The sequence below is a fragment of the Equus przewalskii genome, chromosome 7, assembly GCF_037783145.1.
Source record: "Equus przewalskii isolate Varuska chromosome 7, EquPr2, whole genome shotgun sequence".
NCBI classification, from domain to species: Eukaryota; Metazoa; Chordata; class Mammalia; order Perissodactyla; family Equidae; genus Equus; species Equus przewalskii.
The window spans coordinates 3654913-3677002 of NC_091837.1; the positions used below are offsets into that span (position 1 = coordinate 3654913).

The 22090-nt window shown below is 51.2% G+C and overlaps 1 protein-coding gene and 1 pseudogene across 3 annotated transcripts in view; one reads left to right on the plus strand and one right to left on the minus strand.

The window, feature by feature from the left end:
• Positions 1-3808: 3808 nt before the first annotated feature.
• On the plus strand, positions 3809-7470 carry LOC139084624 (P2X purinoceptor 6-like; annotated as a pseudogene).
• LOC103545684 (cationic amino acid transporter 4-like) overlaps positions 5978-22090 on the minus strand; it is a 54510-nt gene continuing 38397 nt past the window's right edge. For all 3 annotated transcript variants that reach the window (XM_070628275.1, XM_070628274.1, XM_070628273.1), the window contains 4 exons: positions 11450-12471; positions 10401-10993; positions 10038-10146; positions 5978-9937 (listed from right to left, as the gene is read on the minus strand). In XM_070628275.1, coding sequence (XP_070484376.1) covers positions 9765-9937; positions 10038-10146; positions 10401-10993; positions 11450-12431 — 1857 coding nt within the window. In that variant the 5' untranslated portion in view covers positions 12432-12471 and the 3' untranslated portion in view covers positions 5978-9764. The remainder of the gene's footprint in view (positions 9938-10037; positions 10147-10400; positions 10994-11449; positions 12472-22090) is intronic.

Here is a 22090-nt window from a genome sequence, read left to right on the forward strand (position 1 = left end):
AATCTTTTGTTGTATTTTGGAGGAGAGAGAATCCCGGGTCAGCTCACCCTGCCATTTTGCTCGGCCCCCTTCCTAAAATGTTTATTTCTTAATATGTTGTTTTTTCACAAACTGATGCTTTCGAAAGAGATAGTTAATTGTCCTCTTTGACTTCTGAGGTCATCCCTGGGGGTGGAGTGGTGATGTGGGTCCACCTTCACATTCAGGGTGCAGATCTGTGTGACCCAAATACTGACACTTCTTTCCGTTTGACGACTTGCCCGTCTCCCCTCCCCCGAGTGATGATGATTCTTTCCAGACATTTATGAATATGAGTTTTTAAACCTTTGATGCCTTTTTCTGAAAATTAAAACATGGAAATCTTCGTGAATATTTCAGGATTTCCTGCTACCCAGATCGTTAGCTAATAGAATTCCGCTGGGTTCCGTTGCCCTAGTTCAGATCCTGTAAGGTGAGTGAACGAGATTCTGTGCTCCCTTCTGGGGGTTACATTCTCTGTTGATGATGCACGATGCTGTCTTTTAATCACGGGAACAGCTTTACTGAGATACGGTTCACATACAAGTCACACTCGAAGGCATGCAATTCAGTTTTTTAGTATATTCACAGAATTGTGCAACATCAACACAGTCGATTCTGGAAGCTTTCCACCATCCCTCTAAAGAAACACGTTCCTTGTTAGGAGACAGGCCCATTTCCCCCAACCCCTAAGGCCTAGGCAGACACAAATCCACTTTCTGTTTCTATGGATTGGCCCGTTTAGAACATTCTGTATAAATGGAATCACACAGTGTGTGACCTTCTGTGTCTGGCTCCTTGCACTCAGTGTAGCGGTTTCGGGTCCATCCGTGTCGTGGCGTGTGTCAGCCCATCATTGCTTTGATTGCTGAGGAATATCCATTGTGCAGCTCTAGCACGATGTATTTCTCCTTTCCTCAGGTGAGGGACATTTGGGTTGTGCCCACTTTGCGGCTTTTATGACTGTGGCTGCTGTGAACATTCCTGCACAAGTTTCTGCGTGGACATCTGCTTTCATTTCTTTTGGGCGCACACCTGGGAGTGGAACTGCTGGGTCAGATGGTCACTCTCTGTGTCCCTGTTTGGATGCCAGGAGGACCTTCTCCAAAGCGCCTGCACCGTTTCCCGTTCCTGCAGCAGCGTGTGAGGGTCCCAGTTCCTCCACGTCCTCACCCACACTCACCGTCTGTCTTTGATTCTAGCCACGCTGTGGGTGTGAAACGGCTTCTCACTGTGGGCTTGATCGGTATTTCTCTGACGGCTGATGACGTTGGACATGTTTTCATGTGCTCAATGGCCATTTGTGTATCTTCTTGGAGAAATGTCTGTTCAGCTCATTGACCTATTTGAAAATTGGGTTATTTGTCTTTTTATAACTGAGTTGCTGCTATCCTTTATATATTCTAGGTATGTTTCTTATCAGATATACGATTTGCAAATTTTTCTCTATATTGTGGATTGTCTTTTTTCATTCTAAATGTTGTCCTTTGAATCCCACAAGTTTTGCATTTTGCTGATGTCTAATTTATGCATGATAGAGTCTTACTAGATGGAAATGATTCAGACATTAACTCACATCCTCATCAATATTTTGGTTATCTGAGTTAGAAGCCAGCTGTCAAAGGGTCTGGGAGAGATTTGAATTAGTTTATTTCAAGATTCGCTATAGATCCAAAAGAACTCGTTGGGGAACATATCAAATGTCAAACATTTCTTTATTATCCTTTTACTGCTCATGGGATCAGTAATCATAGCCCCTCTCTCATTTCTGAGATTAGGAATTTGTGTTTCTCTCTGTTTTTCTGAGCTAGCCTGGCTTGAGGTTTATCCATTTTTTAAATCTTTTTTAAGAGCTAGTTTTGGTTTTATTGATTTCTCTATTGATTTCCCTGTTCCAGTGTCATTAATTTCTTTCTTCTTTTTGAGGAAGATTACCCTGAGCTAACATCTGCTGCCAATCCTCCTCTTTGTTGAGGAAGAGTGGCCCTGAGCTAACATCCGTGCCCATCTCCCTCTGCTTTATATTTGGGACGCCTGCCACAGCATGTCTTGATGAGCTGTGCCATGTCCGCATCAGGGATCTGAACTGGTGACCCCTGCCGAAGCAGAATGTGGGAACTTAACCACTAGGTCACTGGACTGACGCCTAAGTGTCATTAATTTCTGTTGTAATTTTTATTTCCTCTCTTCTGTTTGCTTTAGGCTTCCTTTGTTCTTCTTTCTCCAGCTTATTGTGTCAGATCTTTTTGTTTTTTAAAGATTGGCACCTTGCGCTAACATCTATTGCCAATCTTCTGTTTTGATTTTTCCTTCTTCTCTCCAAAGCCTTCCAGTTCATAGTTGTAGATCCTAGTTGTGAGTGCTTCTAGTTGTGGCATATGGGACACCACCTCAGCATGGCCTGATGAGTGGTGCCATGTCCATGCCCAGGATCCGAACCAGTGAAATTCTGGGCTGCCGAAGTGGAGTTTGCGAACTTACCCACTCGGCCACCAGGCTGGCCCTTTTTTTCCTAATATGTGCATTTACTGCCATAAATTCCCCTGCAGGTTCTGCTTTCACTGCATTCCACACATTTTGATTAGTTGTATATTCATTTTCATTTAGTGAAAAATATTTGCATTTTCTCTTGAGACGTCTTTTTTTCATCCATATGTTGTTTAATCTGTAAATATTTTGGGATTTTCCAGCTACCTTTCTGTTTTTGTTTCCTACTTTAATGTACTTTTTGGTCTGAGAACATACTTTATTTGCTTTCTATTTTCCATAGTGACATCTTTCATTAATTGCACCCAACACTGAATCGCTTGCTGGGCTGGAGGGTAACTGTGTGGCCTCTGTCCTCTGAGTCCTGGTCGTTGGTCGCACCACAGTGGCTGGGGTGACACATGTCCCGGTTGGTCTGTCCACAACGAGGTGAGGCACGTGCACAGAGCATGTGCTGACTTTCAGAAACACACATGATGTCCTTCCCTTTCTAAATGCTCAGAGACGTCTAGTTAATGTTTGGTTTGTAGACTGTCCTGAAATTGTGCTGGGGCCACGGGTCTGCGTTTTCTGGAATCCGTGTGATCTTCTTTGTCCATGTCCGGGCTTCTGGCCCTTCCCTCAAAACTGCCAGGGCTGGGTAATCCATCAGATCCCACAAGCTGGCTTCCTGAGAATAGCGGAGTTCCTGCCAGCTCCTCTCAGGGGCCTGGTCGTCTGGTCCCTCCCAGCACATGCACTGTGTCCTTGTAGTGTCACAGCCTCCAGCGAACACCTGCTGAGCCTCCCCCAGACCGGGCTTGCAAAACTCCACCGTCCCCACCTCACGGAGCTCCTGCACAAACAGTGCAGCCAAGGTGGCCAGTCCTGCGATGGGGGAAGAAGCTGCAGCTGGGAGACCCAGGGAGGAATGTCAGGCGGCCCGGGGCCTTGGGAAGCGTTCCTGCAGGGTGCGAGGCTGGAGGGGGATCTTGAGGATGTCCAGGCAGAGGGGGCTGTGTGGGCAGAGGCCCTGAGCTGTGTGAGTTGGGACCCTTCCAGGGCTCCCTGCAGTGAGTGGGGTTGTCCCTAGTTTTGGACTGGGCCAGGAACGGGTTGCCCTGGATCACAGGGCCTGTGAGCCCGTCTCAGGAGCTGAAGTGGATCCAGTAGCAGCGGAGCCACAGAAGGGCTCAGGGGAGGGGGTGCGACCATCTGTGTATTGGGATGGACCATGCGGGCTGCTGGAGGGAGGTGGATGAGGGCAGAGGTGGAGCCCATGCTGGTCACCATGTGGTCTGGCCAGAGGAGATGGTGGCCCAGCATGGGTAGAGAGGAGTGCCAGACTCAAGACATAGGTAAGGACGGTGAGGCAGAGCAGGTGGCCCCACTCTGTCCCTGCCCACTTCTCATAGTCCCATCCCCACAAAGTCCCACCGTTTCAGTTGGCTTCTCCGAGTCCTCAGCCCTTCCTGCCACCCTGGTGCTGCGTTCCTCCTGCTGCCCCTGAGCCAGGGGCCCTGGGCAGCAGCATCCACCCTCAGCCTGGCAGAGCCATGTCTGTCTCAGTGCCCGACGCTTGAGGGTGCTTCCTCTCTGGGGTCTGGGACTCCAAGAGAGCTTGTCCCCACTCCTTCCTGGCTGATGCCCAGAACTCTGTGACCCTATGCAGTCACTAATGTCCCTGTTTACAGCAGAACAGGTGGGGAAGGGACTGGCCTGTGGTCCCTTGGCCAGTATGTGGGGTCCCACTTCCCCAGAGGCTCCTCTGAGGAGGGTCCCACCCTTTGTGTGCCACACCCAGCACCTCCACCCTGGCATGAACTCACCCTCCCAGAGTCCCTCCACCATCCCTATTCTGTCGTCTGAATTGGACCAGAGGAGCTTGGCCTCGAGGAGTCACTTCTGCTCCCCCAGGGACAGAGCTGTCAGGAGGGAAGGTCTCGCTCTGTCTTGGGAGACAACGCTGCACCCCTATCTGGCCGGGGGCTGGTTGCCATCCCCCTCTGACCACCTCCATTTAGCTGCACTCTCCAGCTTTCCCATGCGCCCCAAACTCAGGGAACCTGGGGGCTAAGCAGCGGAGGGGTGTGTCCCTGGGGACTGCAGGGCTGGGTCACTCAGGGGAGACACCTCCTGGGCCTGGACAGCTCTGCTCTCTCACCACCTCAGCCTTCTCCATCCACTGGAGACCTGCTGGGCTGACGAGGAATGTCCTGAAGGGGAGACGGAGATGCACAGCCATGGTCACTGTGGGCCCTGTCTTCCAGCGCCTCCACAGGGATGGGGGTTTGGGGTACTGGGCTGGGACCCTGGGTGTCTCCCCTCTGCAGGCCCGGTGGTGGCTCTGTGTCTCTTCTTTCTGCCATCAGCCCCCTGCCCACTCCCTTCCCAGGCCCTGTGGGGATTGGAGGCCTGGAGTTTGTCTTGTGTTTTCAAGGCATAAAAATGGGCCAGTGTGTGATCTTCAATGGGACCCACAGGACCCATGAGATCTGGGGCAGGTGCCCCATGGAGAGTGACACTGTGCCTGTGTAAGTGTCCCCGAAACCCAGGGCAGGGTCCCAGGACCAGCACAGCCTGCCCCTTACCTCCCCCCACCTGCAGGAAGCCCCTACTGGTCCAGGCTGAGAACTTCACCCTGTTCATGAAAATCAGTGTCACCTTCAGCAAGTTCAACTCACCAAGTGAGCATGGTGGGTCCTGGCTGGCCCCAGATCCTCCTTGTCCCCTGCTATTTATGATCCTCCCCCATCTCCAACCCCTCAGGTCCAGTGCCTTGGAGACCTGGGATGCCACCTATTTCAAGCACCGCCCCTACGACCCACACTTCAGCCCCTACTGCCCTGTGTTCCACATCGGGGACCTCGTGGCCATGGCTGGTGGGGGTCTTTGAGGACCTGGCATTGCAGTGGGTCCGTGGGGACAGGTTTCTTCGGGGACTGGGGGATAGGCTCCTGGGCCCATGTGCTGGGGGAGCAGTGATGTGCTGTGTGCAGGGCGGTGCTGTGGAATCCATGTCTGCTGAGATGGTGACCTGGATACCGGGGGCCCCGACTGCCGACCTCACTACTCCTTCCAGCTGCAGGAGAGGAGCTCCAACTTCAGGTGCAGCCCCACTGTCAGCCTGCTGCTCCTCAGCCAGGTCCTCCCCGGGACAGACCACAGCCTGGCCCATCCCTCTGGACGCTCTGCTGTGTGTGTGAGGGGGTCCCAGGGCAGGAGGGGGTCTCTCAGCTCCAGGTCCCCCAGCACAGGCTCCGTCCAGCCTCCCTCCTGAGCACTTTGGCCTCCACCCCATCTCTCCCCACACCCTGCTGCAGCTGGGACCCCTCACCCCAGCCCCTCCTCCACTCCACCCTGCCTCTAGCACCTGCCTCCATGACACAGGGGCTTTCTCTTTACTTTTCCCTTAAGGTTTTATATGAAAAAGTACAAGAATCTATAGAAAACTTCAAAGATTAGTGCCATGAAAACTCATATAGCCTTCATCTGGGCTCACCATGATTATTTTTATTTATTTTTTCACCATTCTGCCCCATTTGTTTTCTCTCTCCCTCTCTAGAGAGCCAGATATATTTAGATGGATTTCACAGGAAACCATTGGAAAGTAAGTGGCAGATATCTGGACACTCACCCCTCTCAACGCTGTCCTGAGAATGAGGACCTTCCCCAGGTGACCGATGTCCTTTTGTCACACTCAGGAAATTTAACATTGGCAGATAAATCTAATATTTAAATTTCCCCAGCTGTGCCAATAATAATCCTAAATATTTTATTTTCCAACCCGAGGTGCACTCAACGCTCTTGCGTTGCATGAATTGTCGTGTCTTTGAGTCTCCTAAGCAGACCTGTCCCATCCGTCTGCCCCCTCATCACCCTCATGCAGACATGCACACAGCCACCAGGCCTGGAGGTGATGCCCATGACACTGCCCTCTGAGCCCTCCTGGCCTGGCTTCACTGGCCCTCCAGCTCTATGCAACCATGTGGGGCTGGACCTGCCCACGCCCTCTTCCCCTCCCCTCTGTGTTCTCCCTACCCTTGTCTCTCCCTAGAGCTCCTCCCTGAGCCCTGGGAATCCAGCCTGAGGGTCTCCTGGCAGGAAGTCTTCCCTGGCTCCCAGGGGAGAGCACATGCTCCTCTCTGGACCCCACAGCCCCAGGCTTCCCCACCTCCCCCACCCCCACTGCTGGTGTCTGTTTAGGGAGCCTTCTGTCCCCATCCCCTCAGCAGGCAGGGAGCTTCTGAGAGGCAGGTCCCAGCTTGCTTGTCCCCTGTGTTCTCAGCAATGACACAGGGCTGAGACCCAGGACTCAGGCTGGGAGTGGATGGAGTCAGTGGATGAGTAAGATGAGGCCTGTGAGGGCCAGGCCCCCCAGGAGTGGGCAGAGCAGCCACTGGACTCTCTCCTGCCCTAGGACAGCCACTCACTGGGGAGAGTCCTCAGGCGGGGAGGCCCGGAGCCTGCTCAGCTCTACGGGATCTGCTTCAACATCCTCATCAGTAGACAGGTAAGGGTCAGGCCAGGACAGGTGGGGGCAGGCAGGGGTGAGGGGTGGGAGGGAGTGACAGCCACAGGCAGAGAGGTTCAGCCTAGGTCTCAGGCAGGGAAGTTCGGGCTCATCCCCACAACCCTCACTCTGGGCACTGGAGTGGCCTGGCTGGGTGTGGTGAGTCTGGCCATCGTGGCTCCTTCTGGCTGCTGGTAAGCATGTACCCCCTGAGAGCCCCCCTGAGAACCTGTGCTGACATTGAGTCTCGGGATGAGGGCTGTTGAGGTGGTGGGAGGGTAGGTTGGGGGCCAGGCTGTGGGTCTGCCCTGCCTCTCCCAGATCACCCCTTTCTGTGACCTGCTGCTGTTGTACTTGGATGGAGAAGCCCATTTCTACTGAGGACCAAGCATGAGGAGGGGGCTGCGGGCCTGACGCTGGCTACACTTTGGAGGGTGGTGGCTGGAGCCCCACCTTGCTGTCCTCATCTGTAGGCAAAGGACCCGAAGAGAACTGCCAGCCCGGAGCAGAGAGGCGGCTTCCCCAACATCCGGCTGCCCAGGTGCCTTAGAGGGGGCCCAGCACCTGCCCCCACTACTGCTGCTGGGAGCAGGACACTGTCACCGGGGGCCTGGCACCCACTTGCTGGCCCATTCCTGAGGCCTGTAGCCTTTCTCTGCTGGCTGGGGGTTGAGGGTTGGGGGTTGGGGGCTGAGAAAGGTCAGTCCCCATGGCTGATGGCTGATGCCCTGGCAGGACCAGGACAGGGGTAGGGGGAGAATTCCACCCTTCAGCTGCCAGACAGCCTGTCCCTCCCCAAGCTCCAGCCTCGGCAGGTGCTGCCTGGGGACCACAGAAGCCAGTTTTGTGTAGAGACTGCAGGGAACAGACGCAGGGCCCTGGTCCAATGGGGCTCCGGTTTGGGCTGGGGCTGCAGATGCTCTCCCAGGCTCCATCTCCAGTGTTCCCAGCAGCTCCCCACTCTCCAGCTGTCCACCACACTGGCTGTTGTTGCCTTGGCCCTGCCTGGCTCCCAGCCCTCCTCCCCCTGCCTGCACCCCCCTCACAGGGAGAGCCCCTGCCCTCTCAGCTGCCCCACACTGGGGTCTGTGCAGCCAGAGTCCCAAGCCAGGGAGAAGGCAGCCTGACAAGAGGAGCTGTGGCAGCTGCTCTGTGCTGTGTTCCCAGGGCAGGGCCCCTCCCAGCTCTGGGTCTCATTCATGGAGTGAGGAGTGTGGTGGCAGATGCTCTGACCCCCTAGGACACCAGGCAAAGGTACAGGCACCTCTTGGGCCCATACCTTCTCAGCTGATGAGCACCAGCACCTTCCTGGTGGCAGCCCTTTGGCTGTGGAGGGCTGGGATGGGGAGCTGGATAGAGGGGTTGTTGGTGGGCATGGGGTCCTTTGGGACCCTCTGTTTGTCTCCTTGGTGACACCAGCCCAATGCCCTGGAATCTGCTCACCAGGCTTCCTGGGATTCATAGGGTGGGGAGGCTGCATATCTGCACACATGTCACTGCTGTCCAAGGTCACACCTGAGAATACGTCTGAACAGCTGCCACCCCAGCCTGAGGCAACTGCCCGAGGACCACGCTCTGACCAAACCCCAGCTGCAGCCCAGGGGCTGGAGGGAATGTTCTTAACAGAGGACATGGAAACCCCAGTAGGCTGGCCTGGTTCTGGCTCTGGAATCCTCCAGGGGCCTGAGTCCTGCCTGCTGGAGAATTTCCCTGTGTCCCGGGCCCACGGTCAGGAGTGGGGAGGGAGAGGGCTGCAGGAGCCAAGCCCTCTCTGGGGCCTGGGGACCCCCAAAGATGGGGCTCCATCGTCACCAGGTGGGCTGAAGGTTCCTGGAGCAGGTCCAGGTGCTTGTGCACCCACCTGCCTGTGTGTGTCCCATCCTGAGCCTTTGTCACAAAGCCCTGAGGGGGCAGCAGGGAGAGAGGCTGCTGGAAGCTGTGGGCAGCCCTGGGCTGGGAAACAGCTGCTGCCTCAGCCTGCACGTCCATGTCGGCGACCGTATGCGCCATGTGGGCCTGTGCCTGAGAGATGCGTGTGCCCGGGCAGGGGGTCTCTCCATCTGGGGCAGGGATCAGGACATGCCCTGCTTTCTGGGAGCCCTGGGAAACCGAGGGAACCCAGAACTGTCCTGCCCTTTCTAAGTGGCCTCCTTGGGGTCCAGGCTCTGCTTTCTATATCTGCCCCCAAGGGACATGTGTGGAGCCTGGGAGGGAGCCTGGCCCCACCCTGTCATGGACCCCCTGTGCCTGGTGTGTGTAGCTCCCCTCTGTGCTGGGCAGAGGGCACTGGCCTGAGGTTAGAATCCCGGGACCCAGGTCTGGCCATGTCCCTGACTCAGGGCTGTCCCAGGGCTCGCACATTCACCTTACAGAACCTCGGCAAATGTGCTGTAGGTTGGAGATAACATCTGGTTTCTGGGGACAGGTAAGGACTCAGGATCACAAAGACCCCCACAGTGGACACAGCAGCAGGCCACATGGCTGGCCGACCTGTTATTATTGTGGGTTCCTGGGGCTCGGACCTCTTCCCTGCCTGCCCTACTCCATCTGCCCAGGTAGCTGGACTTGGTCATAAACTGGATGGCGCTGAGCAGAGTCCACCACACCAGCAGTGGCCACGGCCCACTCCCAAAGACTCGAAGCTCAGCACCGGGGCTGAGGTCCGGCATGGGCAGGTGTGAAAACCCGAGCTGCCCCAGATAGAGGGACTGCCAGCTCCTCTGGCCTCCTGAGAAGGTGGGGTAGGGCAGACAAGAGCCAGTGGTCCTCATGGACTGGTTGGCTCCTCCCTGCGACCAGGCTCTTGGGCCAGTGCCTGGCTGGAGGGCTGCAGGGCTGGTACCATCTCCTCCAGGTTGCTGTGTGTGGCCATCAACCTGGGCCGCTCCTGCTGGTTCTCCTTGCTGTGCCTGATGCCATAGCCAAAATACACCACAAGTCCTGTAAGGGCAGCACAAGCATGAGGGGCAAGTCGCAGCCCTGCTTCCCTGGTTGACCTCCTCCTGCGGCCCCCTGGGGTCCCAGCCAGGTCCCCACTCACCGATCAATAACCAGATGGACAAGCCCAGCCAGGCCACGTAGCTCAGCTGCAGCATGAGGAAGATGTTGAGGAGGATGCTCAGGGCGGGAGTCAGGGGCACCATGGGAACCTGAGGGGACAAGTGCAGGGCTGGGCTGCAGGGAAGGGCTGCTGGCCCAGGGCCTGACTTCTCAGGAGTCCACAGAGCCTTTCTCTGCCTCTGGAGATTCTGGAGATAAGGGCCCACCTGCCACGCAGAGAGAGGGGTGTGGGGCACTGGCCTCCCCCGCCCTGTGGCCCTGGTGCATCCTGCCACAGCAGAGGAGGAAGGGGCGAAGGGAGCTGGCTGGGCTGAGCGCAGTGGGTGCTGGCTGGAGGAAGTACCTGAAAGGTGTCCTGCCGGCGCTGTTGCTGGTGGGCCCCCAGGATGAGGAGACTGAGCAGAAACGTGGCGGAGCTGAGCAGGAGCAGCAGGGTGTAGCCCCCGGGCGGGAGGTGCAGGGCCGTGTCCCCGAAGACCAGCACGCAGTCCAGAGTGACGGCTGAAGCCACCAGGACACCGAGGGCCCAAGCCACGGCGGCTCCAGGCCTGCACCCACTCAGGAAGCGGAGGTAGGGCCTCAGGGCTGGTCGCAGCTGCCCGGGCTCAGGGGCTGAGGCCTGCTCTGTGCCCACAGGGCTGCCTGAGCTCTGAGAACTGGATGGAGGGGACTCTCGGAAGCGTAGAGCAATAATGCTGGTGGTCAGGACAGTGAGTTCCAGCATTATTCCGATGGACAGGAACCGGACTAGTGCCTGGAGGTCTAGCAGCAGTGCCAGGAAAGCCATGAGGAACCCAAACACCAGGGTGCTCACCACAGGCACTTGATTCCGGGGGTGCTTGGGGGCAAATACCTGGAAGAAGAGCCCATCGGCAGACATGGCACAGACCATACGTGGCAGGAACAGGAGGATGTTGAGCAGGAGAGTGATTACGGCTGTGACAGAGGGTGGGAGACTGGTCAGCATGGTGCAAAGGCCCACAGGGGCCGCTGCTGTGGGCCAGGGCATGGGTGGCCCCTTGGGAACATGGCCATGAGTTTCTCTGAGCTCTGAGAATGAGTGTGAGTGTATGTGGGGTGCAGGATTGCTCCCCCTCACCACCCAGGAATGGGACATCCCAGTTTAGGTGACAGGCCCACTGGAGAATCTGATGAGGGCTGAGTCCTTCCGCCTGGAAGGATCTGGAAGCACATCCCCAGAACTGACATGCTGTGTACAACTGGGAGAGGTGGTAAGTAGGTCCCTCCCAACAAGCCCGGGTGGATAGTCTAATCATTAGCACCTTCCTGGGTCCAGGATGCAATTGAGAGCATAGGCCCAGATGGGGAGATGTGTCCCCTGGAGGCCCCTCCACCCTGTTCCTTCCCACCTTGTCCAGATGGGCCCCTTACCACAGATTGCACCAGCCACCACGATGAAGGCTGCCCAGCTATGGCCCTGCTGGAGGAAGGCATCAGCGAGTGCTGAGTCAGGGTCCAGGCTGTGCCAGGGCACCAAGAGGGTGAGGACTGTGGAGACGAGGATGTAGGCGCCAGCCACTACACCAACTGAGATGGCAAGGGCCATAGGCACTGTTCGCTTTGGGTTCCGGACCTCAACACTGGAGGCAGCAATGTCACCAAAGCCTGCAAAGGCGTAGAAGCAGGTGGCGGCGCCAGTCATGATGCCGGAGAAGCCGAAGGGTGCAAAGCCGCCCTCCTCAGCACTCCAGTTGTGTGGGCGGGCCAGGACAAACCCCAGGATGATGATGAAGAGGATGACGACCAGACTGATGGTGGAGAAGATGTTGTTGACCCAGGAAGAGACACGACCTCCACAGGAGACGAAAGCCAAGAACAAAAGTATGATGGCAGCAGCCAAGAAGTCTGGGTACTGGGCCAGAAAGGGCACCTGCCAGATGCCCACATGGGCCTCGGTGAAGCTGCGGATGCGGTGGCTAAAGATGACGTCCAGGTAGCTGCTCCAGACGCGGGCCATGGCAGCTCCACCAATGAGACACTGGATGAGCACGATCCAGCCAACGAGGAAGGCCCACAGCTCGCCCGTGAACACATAGGTGAACAGGTAGGAAGAGCCCCTGCAGGGCACATGCACTACAAATTCTGCATAGCATAGGGCTGTGAGCAGGGAGGCCACGGCAGCCACGCTGAAGGACACAAGCACTCCAGGGCCGGCCATCCACTTGGCCACAGTGCCTGTGAGGATATAGAGGCCTAAGCCAACCATACCACCCACACCTTGCAGGGTCAGGTCCAGTGTAGTCAGATTGCGCCTCAGTGATGTCTCCATCGTGGGCTCCTCCAGTGTCTTCAGCCGGTTCAGTTTCTGGCAGAAGCGCGCCAGGCTGGCGGTGCTGGGTATTCCCCAGGCCATGGTGGGCAGCTGAGATGAGCACCAAGTCAGCTGCTGGCACCTAAGAGGGTGAGAGTGGAGTGAGAGGCTACCCAGCTGGGTCCTGACCAGCCCTCAGTCCTTGCTCTGACCCTGCCCTGAGGACCCAAGCCTGGAACCACTGGCAGCTGCAGGGGTGGATGAGGCAGGCTCAGGGCCTGGCAGCAGGGTGGGCAGGAGGCCACAGGGAAGCATGGGGACCCCTTCAGCCTGCCTCCAGGGCAAGGGACTGGGTGTTTGGGAGGGGCTCTGAGAGTGGGGATGGGGCAGCCCCAGGGAGCCAGGCTAGGAACCCCTCCCGTGGTCTGGGATCCCAGAGCATGTTGGAAACCTGAGGCTTCCCAAGAATGGGGCCAGGCCCCCAGGCCCCAGGATTGGAATGACTCTGTGGCCCTGGGCTTCACCCAGGTGGCCACCTGACCTCAGACAGCGATGTTCATGCCCCATCCACTGCCTTGCCAGTTTGGTCTATCATTTCACCCCACTGGGAGTGGGGGGCACCCTGGGCCCTGCGCTGAATGCCAAGGCCCTGCTTCCCTCCCCTGCACCTTGACACACTGCTGCCTCATCAGTGCCAGAGTCCCTTTTGCCACGCCCCTGTCCCTAGGTACCCTAGGCTCCATGACCTCTCTGGCTGAGTTCAACCACACAGGACTTGCTCTGACTCCCCTGCTGTCCACATCGCTGCCCCTCAGTGTGCAGGGCCCACCCCATGCCTAGCACCAGATCCAGCACTGGACCTTGCCTCATGATCCCACATGCACCCAGACCACCCTACCCACACCTCCCCAGGTTCTGGGGAAGCCCTGTGGCTGTGCCCAGTTCACAGATGAGGAAGCCCAGGCCTCCAGGCAACTGACTAGCCCAGGTCACTGGGGTGGCCTCAGGAGGTGGGTGGAGGCTAAGGTCCAGATCTGGGAGGGGACTAAGCCCACACATTTAACATTGCTGCTGACACCCTACATGATCCCTCATCCCAACACACAGACTCCACCAGCTGGGCACCATCCAGGCCCCTCGACCTTGGGAGGTGTGGGGGCTGCGGGAATCAGGCAAGACGCTGGTAAGATGAGGGTCTGAATGTGGCTGAGAGGCCCTGGGCAGTCCCTGACCTCCTGGCACAATGGGATGGCAGTAAGCCACCCTCACCCACTGACAAGTGAGTGCCCGGCTGTGGGGAGTGTTCTGTGAACTGGCAGAAATCATGCTGGCTGTTCTGAGCTTCCAGCTACCGACAGTGTCCTGAAAGGAGGCAAGCAGACCCCTGGGGATGACGTCCAGCCCTCCACTTGGGGTAGCCCTAGGGCCCCTCAGACCCCAATGGCAGCCCCTTCTAGCCCAGGAGTAATTGTCAAGCCTGGGGGAACTGAATGATGGCTCCCCACTTGTGGATATCCCTGAGAGGTGTCATGGACTGAGCATCTGCTCCATGCCAGTCCCCGCATCATGAGGATACATCACTTGTCTCATCACGTGACCAACACAAACTCCCCTCAGGCTTATTTATTTCTGGGACTGTGGGGTCTGTGTCCTTCTGCTCTTCCCACTCCTTTGAAAGTGGAAAGGTTGGTGTCACAGGGTGTGAACTTGTCTACAGCAAAATGAAGACAATCTATTCAAGCAAAAGAAAAACAAAACAGTCATCCTCTTCCCCCAGAACTCTCTCCACGTTGTCAGGTTTCTATGTGGTTTGTGGGATAGGATGTTAGGGGCACCTGCAGGCTGTCTGGCTCAGCAGGCTGGTGACAGGGTGGTGGACGCCCAGGCGAGATGGTGCCACTTGGAGCACTCTGCCTTAGCCAGCCCCTTGCTCCCTTCTGGTATGTGGCTGACGTTGTCTTGAGGAGCTTCTCAGATGGGCTCCCACTTCCTGCAGGGGTGACCCCTCCCACACCTCACTCCTGTGTGGCCTAAACATAACTGAGCAGATGCTCCTTGTTCTGAAACGCCTTCACAGAAACCCGGAAAAATTCATTTCCAACCAAGAGGCCTGGGCAGTTGTGTAACAGGAGCTCCCCCAAGGCCTGACCGACGGCCACCTGAGAGCTGGTATGCAGGGTTTCAGAGCACTGACTTTTCATCTACCCAGAGAGAGACTCTCACCACACCCCCTTCACAGGCACCAACATCCAGTGGATACTCATGGTCAAGCATGGTCGACACAGTAAACTAAACTTCCAGGGACATGGCTGGGCCAAGTGCTGGACCCCAGCGAGCAAGGCAGTTACACAGAGCAACACATGGATATGCAGTGAACACAATGCACCAAAAATACAAGACGAAGATGAGAGAATGCTTCCTTCCTCATCCTACATAGCCAGGAGCACCCTGACACCAAACCCAACAGAGACATTACAACGAAAGAAACCACAGACCAACATCTTTTATGAATATAGATGCAGAATTGCTCAACTGAGTACCAGCAAATCGAATCGAGCAACATGTAAAAAGGACCAGGCAGGATTTATCCCAGGAATACAAGATTGAATTAACATATGAAAATCAATCAAATGAATATGCCATACTAATAGAATAAAGAAGAAAAACCACACCATTGTCTCACACAGACACAGAAAAAAACAGTCAACACACCTGGAATAGAAGGGCCCACCCCCCCAAACTGATAAGGACCATCCATGAAAATCCCTTTGCTGCTGTGCTCAGTGGTGAGAGACTCAAAGCTTTCCCTTTGCTTCTGCTTTGGAACAATGCCAGGATGTCCTCTCTTACCACTTGTACCCAACATTTTACTGGAGGCTCTGGCCATGGCAATTAGGTGAGAACATGAAATAAAAGGAATCCAGATTGGAAAGGAAGAACTAAGACTATCTCTAGCCTCAGATGACATGATCTTACATAGACAAAATACTAAGGGATCCACACAAAAATATCAGAATTAATAAACCAATTCAGGAAAGCTGCAGGACACAAGATCAATATACAAAAACCAATTGTATTTCTGTATACCTACAATGAACTATCCAGAAATGAAATTGAGAAAACAATTCTGCCTACAAAGCATCAAAAAAATTTATGTATAAACATATTTAGAGTAAGTTTGGCAAAAAAATGCAAGACGTACACTGACAACTACTAAACATCATTGCAAAAAATTAAAGATCTAAATAAGTGGAAAGACATCCCATGTTCATGGACTGGAATACCTAATATTGTCAAGAAGGTAATACTTCCCAAATTGGTCTGCAGATTCAGTTAAATCCCTATTAAAATCCCAAGTGCCTATTTTGCAGAAATTATCAAGTTGCTCCTAAAATTCAAGTGGAGATGCAAGGGAACCAGGAGAGCCCAAACAATTTTGACAAAGAGCAAAGTTGGAGGACTTACATGTTCTGATTTCTCAACTGACTACAAAGCTACAAGAATCAAGACAGTGTGTTACTGACATAAGGAGAGACATAGATCAATGGAATAGATTTGAGAGTCCAAAAATATGGGAAAATAATTTTTAAAAATTTATGACCAATTGAAATTATGGTCAATAGATTTTAAAAAAATAGACTTTATTTTTTACAGCAATTTTAGGTTCACAGCCAAATTGAGCAGAAGGTGGAGTTCTCATATTCCCTCAGCCCCAACACATGCACAGCCTCCCCCGCTATCAACATCCCCCACCAGATTGGTACATTTGTTATAACTGAGGAATCTGCATTGACACATTGTTATCACCTACAGTCCATGGTTTACATTAGGGCTCACTCTTGGTGTTGCACTTCCCATGGGTTTTGACAAATGTATAATGACGTGTACACACTATTACAGTAAGCCCTAAAAATCCTCTGTGCTTCACCTGTTCGTCCGTCCCTCCCCACTAAGCCCTGGAAACCACTGATCTTTTCACTGTCTCCACAGTTTGGCCTTTCCAGAAGGTCATAGAGTTGGAATTGAATCATGTACTGTGTAGCCTTTTCAGATTGGCTTCTTTCAATTAGTAATATGCACTTAAGTTTCTCCATGTCTTTTCATGCCTTAATAGCTCGTTTCTTTTTAGCGCTAAATAATATTCCATTGTCTGGATGAACCACAGTTATTTATCCATTCACCTACTAAAGGACATCCCGGTTGCTTCCAAGCTTTGGCGATTATGAATAAAGCTGCTGTAAACATCCATGTACAGGTTTTTGTGTGGACATAAGTTTTCAATTCATTTGGGTAAATGCAAGGAGTGTGGATGCTGATTCATACGATAAAACTATGCTCAGTTTTGTAAGAAATTTCCAAACTGTCTTCCAAACTTGCTGTGCCATATTGCATTGCCAGCAGCAATGAATGAGCGTTCCTGTTGCTCTGCATCCTCAGCAACATTAAGTGTTGTCAGTGTACTGGATTTCCGCCATTCTAACATGTGTGTACTGGCATCTCGTTGTTTTAATTTGCAATTCCCTAGTGACATAGGATGTGGAGCATCTTTTATAGGCTTATTTTCCAACTGTACATCTTTTTTGGTGAGGTGTCTGTTCCAATGTTTTTCCCATTTTTACTTGGGCTTTTGGTTTTCTTGTTGATTTTTAAGAGTTCTGTGTTTATTTTTATAACAGTCTTTTATCAAATATGTCTTCTAGAAATATTTTCCCCTAGTCTATGCCTTGTCTTCTCATTCTCTTGATGTCCAATTCCCTTTTTACAAGAGAACCAAAACAACTCAATGGGGGAAACGATAGTCTTCTCAACACACTGCAACAACTGGATCTCCACATGCAAATGAATGAAGTCAGACTGCTACCTCACACCACATGCAAAAATTAACTCAAAATGGATCAGAGACCTAAATCTATGAGCTGAAACTGTACAAGCAGACCTTGGAGATATTGTGGTTTCAGTACCAGAGCACCACAATAAGATGAATGTCACAGCAAAGTGAGTCACATGAATTTTTTGGTTTCCCAGTGCATATAAAAGTTTTATTTACACTGTACGGTAGTCTATTAGATGTGCAATAGAATTATGACTAAAAAAAGAATTACATACATTAATTAAAAAGTACTTTCTTGCTAAAATCTGCTAACCATCATCTGAACCTTCAGAGAGTTGTAATCTTTTTGTTGGGGAAGAGTCTTGCCTCGGTGTTGATGACTGCTGACTGATCAGGGTGGTTGTTGCTGAAGATTAGGATGGCTGTGGAGATTTTTTCAAGACAACAATGAAGTCCGGAACATCGACAGACTCATCCTTTCACAGTTTGTCTACAGCCTGTGATGCTGTTTGGTAGCATTTTACCCACAGAAGAACCTCTTTCAATGTTGGACTCACTCCTCTCAAACCTTGTCACTTCTTCATCAACTAAGTTTACATAATATTCTAAATCCTATATTGTCATTTCAACAATCTTCACAGTATCTTCCCCAGGCTAGATTCCATCTCAAGAAAGCACTTTCTTTGCTCATCCATAAAAAGCAGCTCCTCATCCATTAAGTTTTGTCTTGAGATTGCAGCAATTCAGTCACATCTTCAGCCTCTACTTCTAATTCCAGTTCTCCTGCTATTTCCACCACTTCTGGAGTTACGTCCTCCACTGGAGTCTTGAACCCCTCAAAGTCATCCATGAGGGTTAGAATTAACTTCTTCCAAACTCTTGTCAATGTTGGTATTTTGACCTCTTCCTATGAATCATAAATGTTCTTAATGGCATGTAGAATGGTGAATCCTTTCCAGAAGGTTTTCAACTTCCTTTCCCCAGATCCATCAGAGGAATCACTATCTATGACAGCTATAACCTTATGAAATGTGTTTCTGAAATAATAAGACTTGAAAGTGAAAATTACTCTTTGATTCATGATCAACATTACTGCCCAGATCCTGCAGGATGGATGTTGTGTCAGCAGGCATGAAAACAACATTATTCTAATTATCCATCTCCATCAGAGCTCTTGGGTGACAAGGTGCATTGTCAATGAGCATTAATATATTGAGGGGGAATCTTTTTTCTGAGCAGTAGTTCTCAACATTGGGCTTAAAATATTCCACAAACTGTATTGTAAACAGATGTGCTGTCCTCCAGGCTTTGTTTTTCGATTTATAGAGCATGGGCTGAGTAGATTTAGCATAATTGTTAGGGACCCTAGCATTTTCAGAATGGTAAATGAGCATTGGCTTCAACTTCAAGTCACCAGCTGCATTAGCCCCTAACAAGAGAGTCAGCCTGTCCTTTGAAGCTTTGAAGCCAAGCACTGTCTTCTCCTCTCTAGTGATGAAATTCCTAGATGGTGTCTTCTTACAACATAAGGTTGTTTTGTCTATGTTGAACATCTGTTATTTAGAGCAGCAACCTTCACTAATGATCTCAGCTAGATCTTCTGGAGAACTTGCTGCAGCTTCTCCATCAGCACTTGCTGCTTCACTTTGCACTTTTATGTTACGGAGATGGCTTCTTTCCTTAAATTTCATGAACCAACCTCTTCTAGAGTCAACCTGTTCTTCTGTAGATTCTTCACTGGCTCAGCCTTCATAGAATTGAAGAAAGTTAGGGCCTTGCTCTGGATTAGGCTTTGGTTTAAGGGAATGTCATGGCTGGTTTGATCTTCTATCCGGAACACTAAAGTTTCCCAATGTCAATAATAAGGCTGTTTTGCTTTCTTATCATTCGTGTGTTCACTGGAGCAGCACTTTTAATTTCCTTCAAGAACTTTTCCTTTGTGTTCATAGCTTAGCTAACTGTTTGGCACAAGAGGCCTAGCTTTTGGCCTATCTAGGCTTGTGACATGCATTCCTCACTAAGCTTAATCCTTTCTAGCTTTTGATTTAAAGTGAGAGACGTGCAACTCTTCCTTTCACTTGAACACTTAGAGGCCACTGTAGGGTTATTAATTGGCCTAATTTCCACAGTGTTGTGTCTCAGGCAATAGGGAGGCCTGAGGAGAGGGAGAGAGATGGGAGAATGGCTGGTGGGTACAGCAGTCAGTACACCCATGACATGTACCAATTTAGTTTGCTGTCTCAGATGGGCACAGTTCGTGGCACACCAAAACGATTACCATAGTAACATCAAAGATCACTGATCACAGATCAGTATAACAAATTAATACTGATGAAAAAGTTTCAAGCACTGTATTACTGAAATGTGACCCAAAGCCCCAAAGTGGGCAAATGCAGTAGGAAAAATGATGCCAATAGACTTGCTTGATGTGAGGTTGCCACAAACCTTTGATGGGGTTCAGGGCAGGCCACCCCAAGATGTGCCACTCTTTAATGCAGATTATTTTGAGCTGAAGACAAAGCTCAGAAGACACTGGAAGAACATTTGACCTTCCCCCAAATTGCCTAAAAGAATTTAAGCTGGAAGGGCCTGTCCCAGTAGGAGCTCTTACTATGGACAATTCTAGGTGTGGGGGGCAGGAAGGCATCTAGCAAGGGCCATTTTATCAAAAGATCTCTTTCTGGTCCCATTGTGTATAGACAAGACAATGCACACATTTGTTTACCAAATATGAACTCTGTTCATCTTCCTGTAAATTGCCTTCTCCCCCTTGCCTCTGTCTCCCTCTCCTTAATCCAGAAGGACCCAAACACCTCATTTTGCCTGACTGTCTTTGGAATTCTTCCTGCTTATGTGAGTTCCCCATGTGCCTGTATTAAACTTTGCTTTTCTCCTGCTAACCTGCCTTATGTAATTTTTAATCCTTTGACCAGCCATGAGAACCAGAAGTGGAAAAGGAGGAATTCTCCCTCTTCCCCTGCACCTTCAATTTGTAAAAAATGCACTATCTGCAAAGCACAACAGAATGAGGTATGCCTGCAACAGCTGTTATGATATGTCAAGTTAACGTTTGTTAGTTAGAGCCCTGGGGGTATTGGATGGTAAGTCTTGGTTCATCAAAGACCATAAAGGTATCAAAATAGAGACGTTTGTTACACATCCTGGAGAAGGTCCACAGCAAACCTTGAGAGACCATGCCAGGGAGTTAAGGCAGAGGGCAGGCAGAGGGCAGGCAGAGAGCAGGGCAGAACCTGGGGCATATGCCTCTATTGGGGTGCACAGGTGGAGTGCTTTGGGGTTCTCAGGCTATGACTGGATCGGTCAATTCAAACCGAGAAGAGGTTTTGGTAAGTCTCACAGGGCTGTTATCTAAGGGGTGCATAGGGGGAAGGCCCTGGGAGACAGAGAGAATGCTTCTCACAAGGGCAGTGGTGGAAGCCATACCAGAAACTTCCATTGACTTGTGACTCTCCTGGTGGTTATCTAGGGTGTGCACTCTCCGGAGGGGCTAGTGTCACTTCAAGGCCCCTGCAGGCTGCTTGTCCACATGAAATGGATGCTGAGGCAGCAACACTGTGGAGAAGTTTAGCTAAACTCCCAACAAACTCTTAGAAGGAAACATAGGAGTAAATCTTCATGACTGCAGATTAGGCAATGGCTCCTTTCTTTCTTTTAGTTTTTACTTTTATTGAGGTAACATTGGTTTATAACATTGTATAGGCTTCAGGTGTACAACATTATAGTTCAACATCTGTACACACAACAGCGTGCTCACACCAAAAGTGTAGTTTCCATCCATCACCATATAATTGACCCCCTTTCCCATTTCACCCTCCCCCAGTCCTTTCTTTAAAAATGACAGCAAAGTTCAATCAATCTAAGAAAATGTAGATAAGTTGGACTTCATCAAAATTAAAAACTTGCATGCACAAAGTATACCATCAAGAAAGTGAAAAGAAAATCCACAGAATGGAAGAAAATATATGCAATCATATATCTGATAATGGGATTGTGTCCAGAATATGTAAAGAACTCTTTTCTTTCAATTATTTTATTGAGGTCATATTGCTTTATAACGCTGTGTAATTTCAGGTGTACATTATTATATATCAGTTTCTGTATACACTGCATCGTGCTCACTACCGATAGTCTAGTTTTTAGCTCCCACTATACATATGCGCCCCTTTACCCCTTTTGCCCAACCTTCCACCCCCTTCCCCTCTGGTAGCCACTAAGCTGTTCTCTTTATCTATGTGTTTGTTTATCTTCCACATATAAGTGAAATCATAAGGTATTTGTCTTTCTATGTGTGACTTATTTTGCTTAACATAATACCCTCAAGATCCACCCATGTTGTTGGAAATGGAACGGTTTTGCCTTTTTTATGGCTGAGTAGTATACCACTGTATCTTCTTTATCCATTCATTCACTGATGGGCACTTCAGTTGCTTCCACATCTTGGCTATTGTGAGTAACGCTGCAATGAACATGGGGGTGCACATGGTATTTGTATTGTTGTATTTCACGTTCTTTGGATAAATACCCAATAGTGGGATAGCTTCATCATATAGTATTTCTATTTTTAACTTTTTGGGAAACCTCCATACTGTTTTCCATAGTGGCTGCATCAGTTTGCCTTCCCACCAGCATTGTATGAGTGTTCCCTTTTCTCTACATCCTCTCCAATATTTATTATTTTTTGTCTTGCTAATTATAGTCATTTCGACAGTTGCAAGGTGATATCTCCTTGTAGTTTTGGTTTGCATTTCCCTAATAATCAGTGATGCTGAACATCTTTTCATGTGCCTGTTGGCCATCTGTATATCTTCTTTGGAAAAATGTCTGTTCATATCCTCTGCCTATTTTTGATTGGGTTTTTTGTTTTTTTGTTTGTGTTCTTGGGAACTTAACCCCTTGTTGGATATACAGT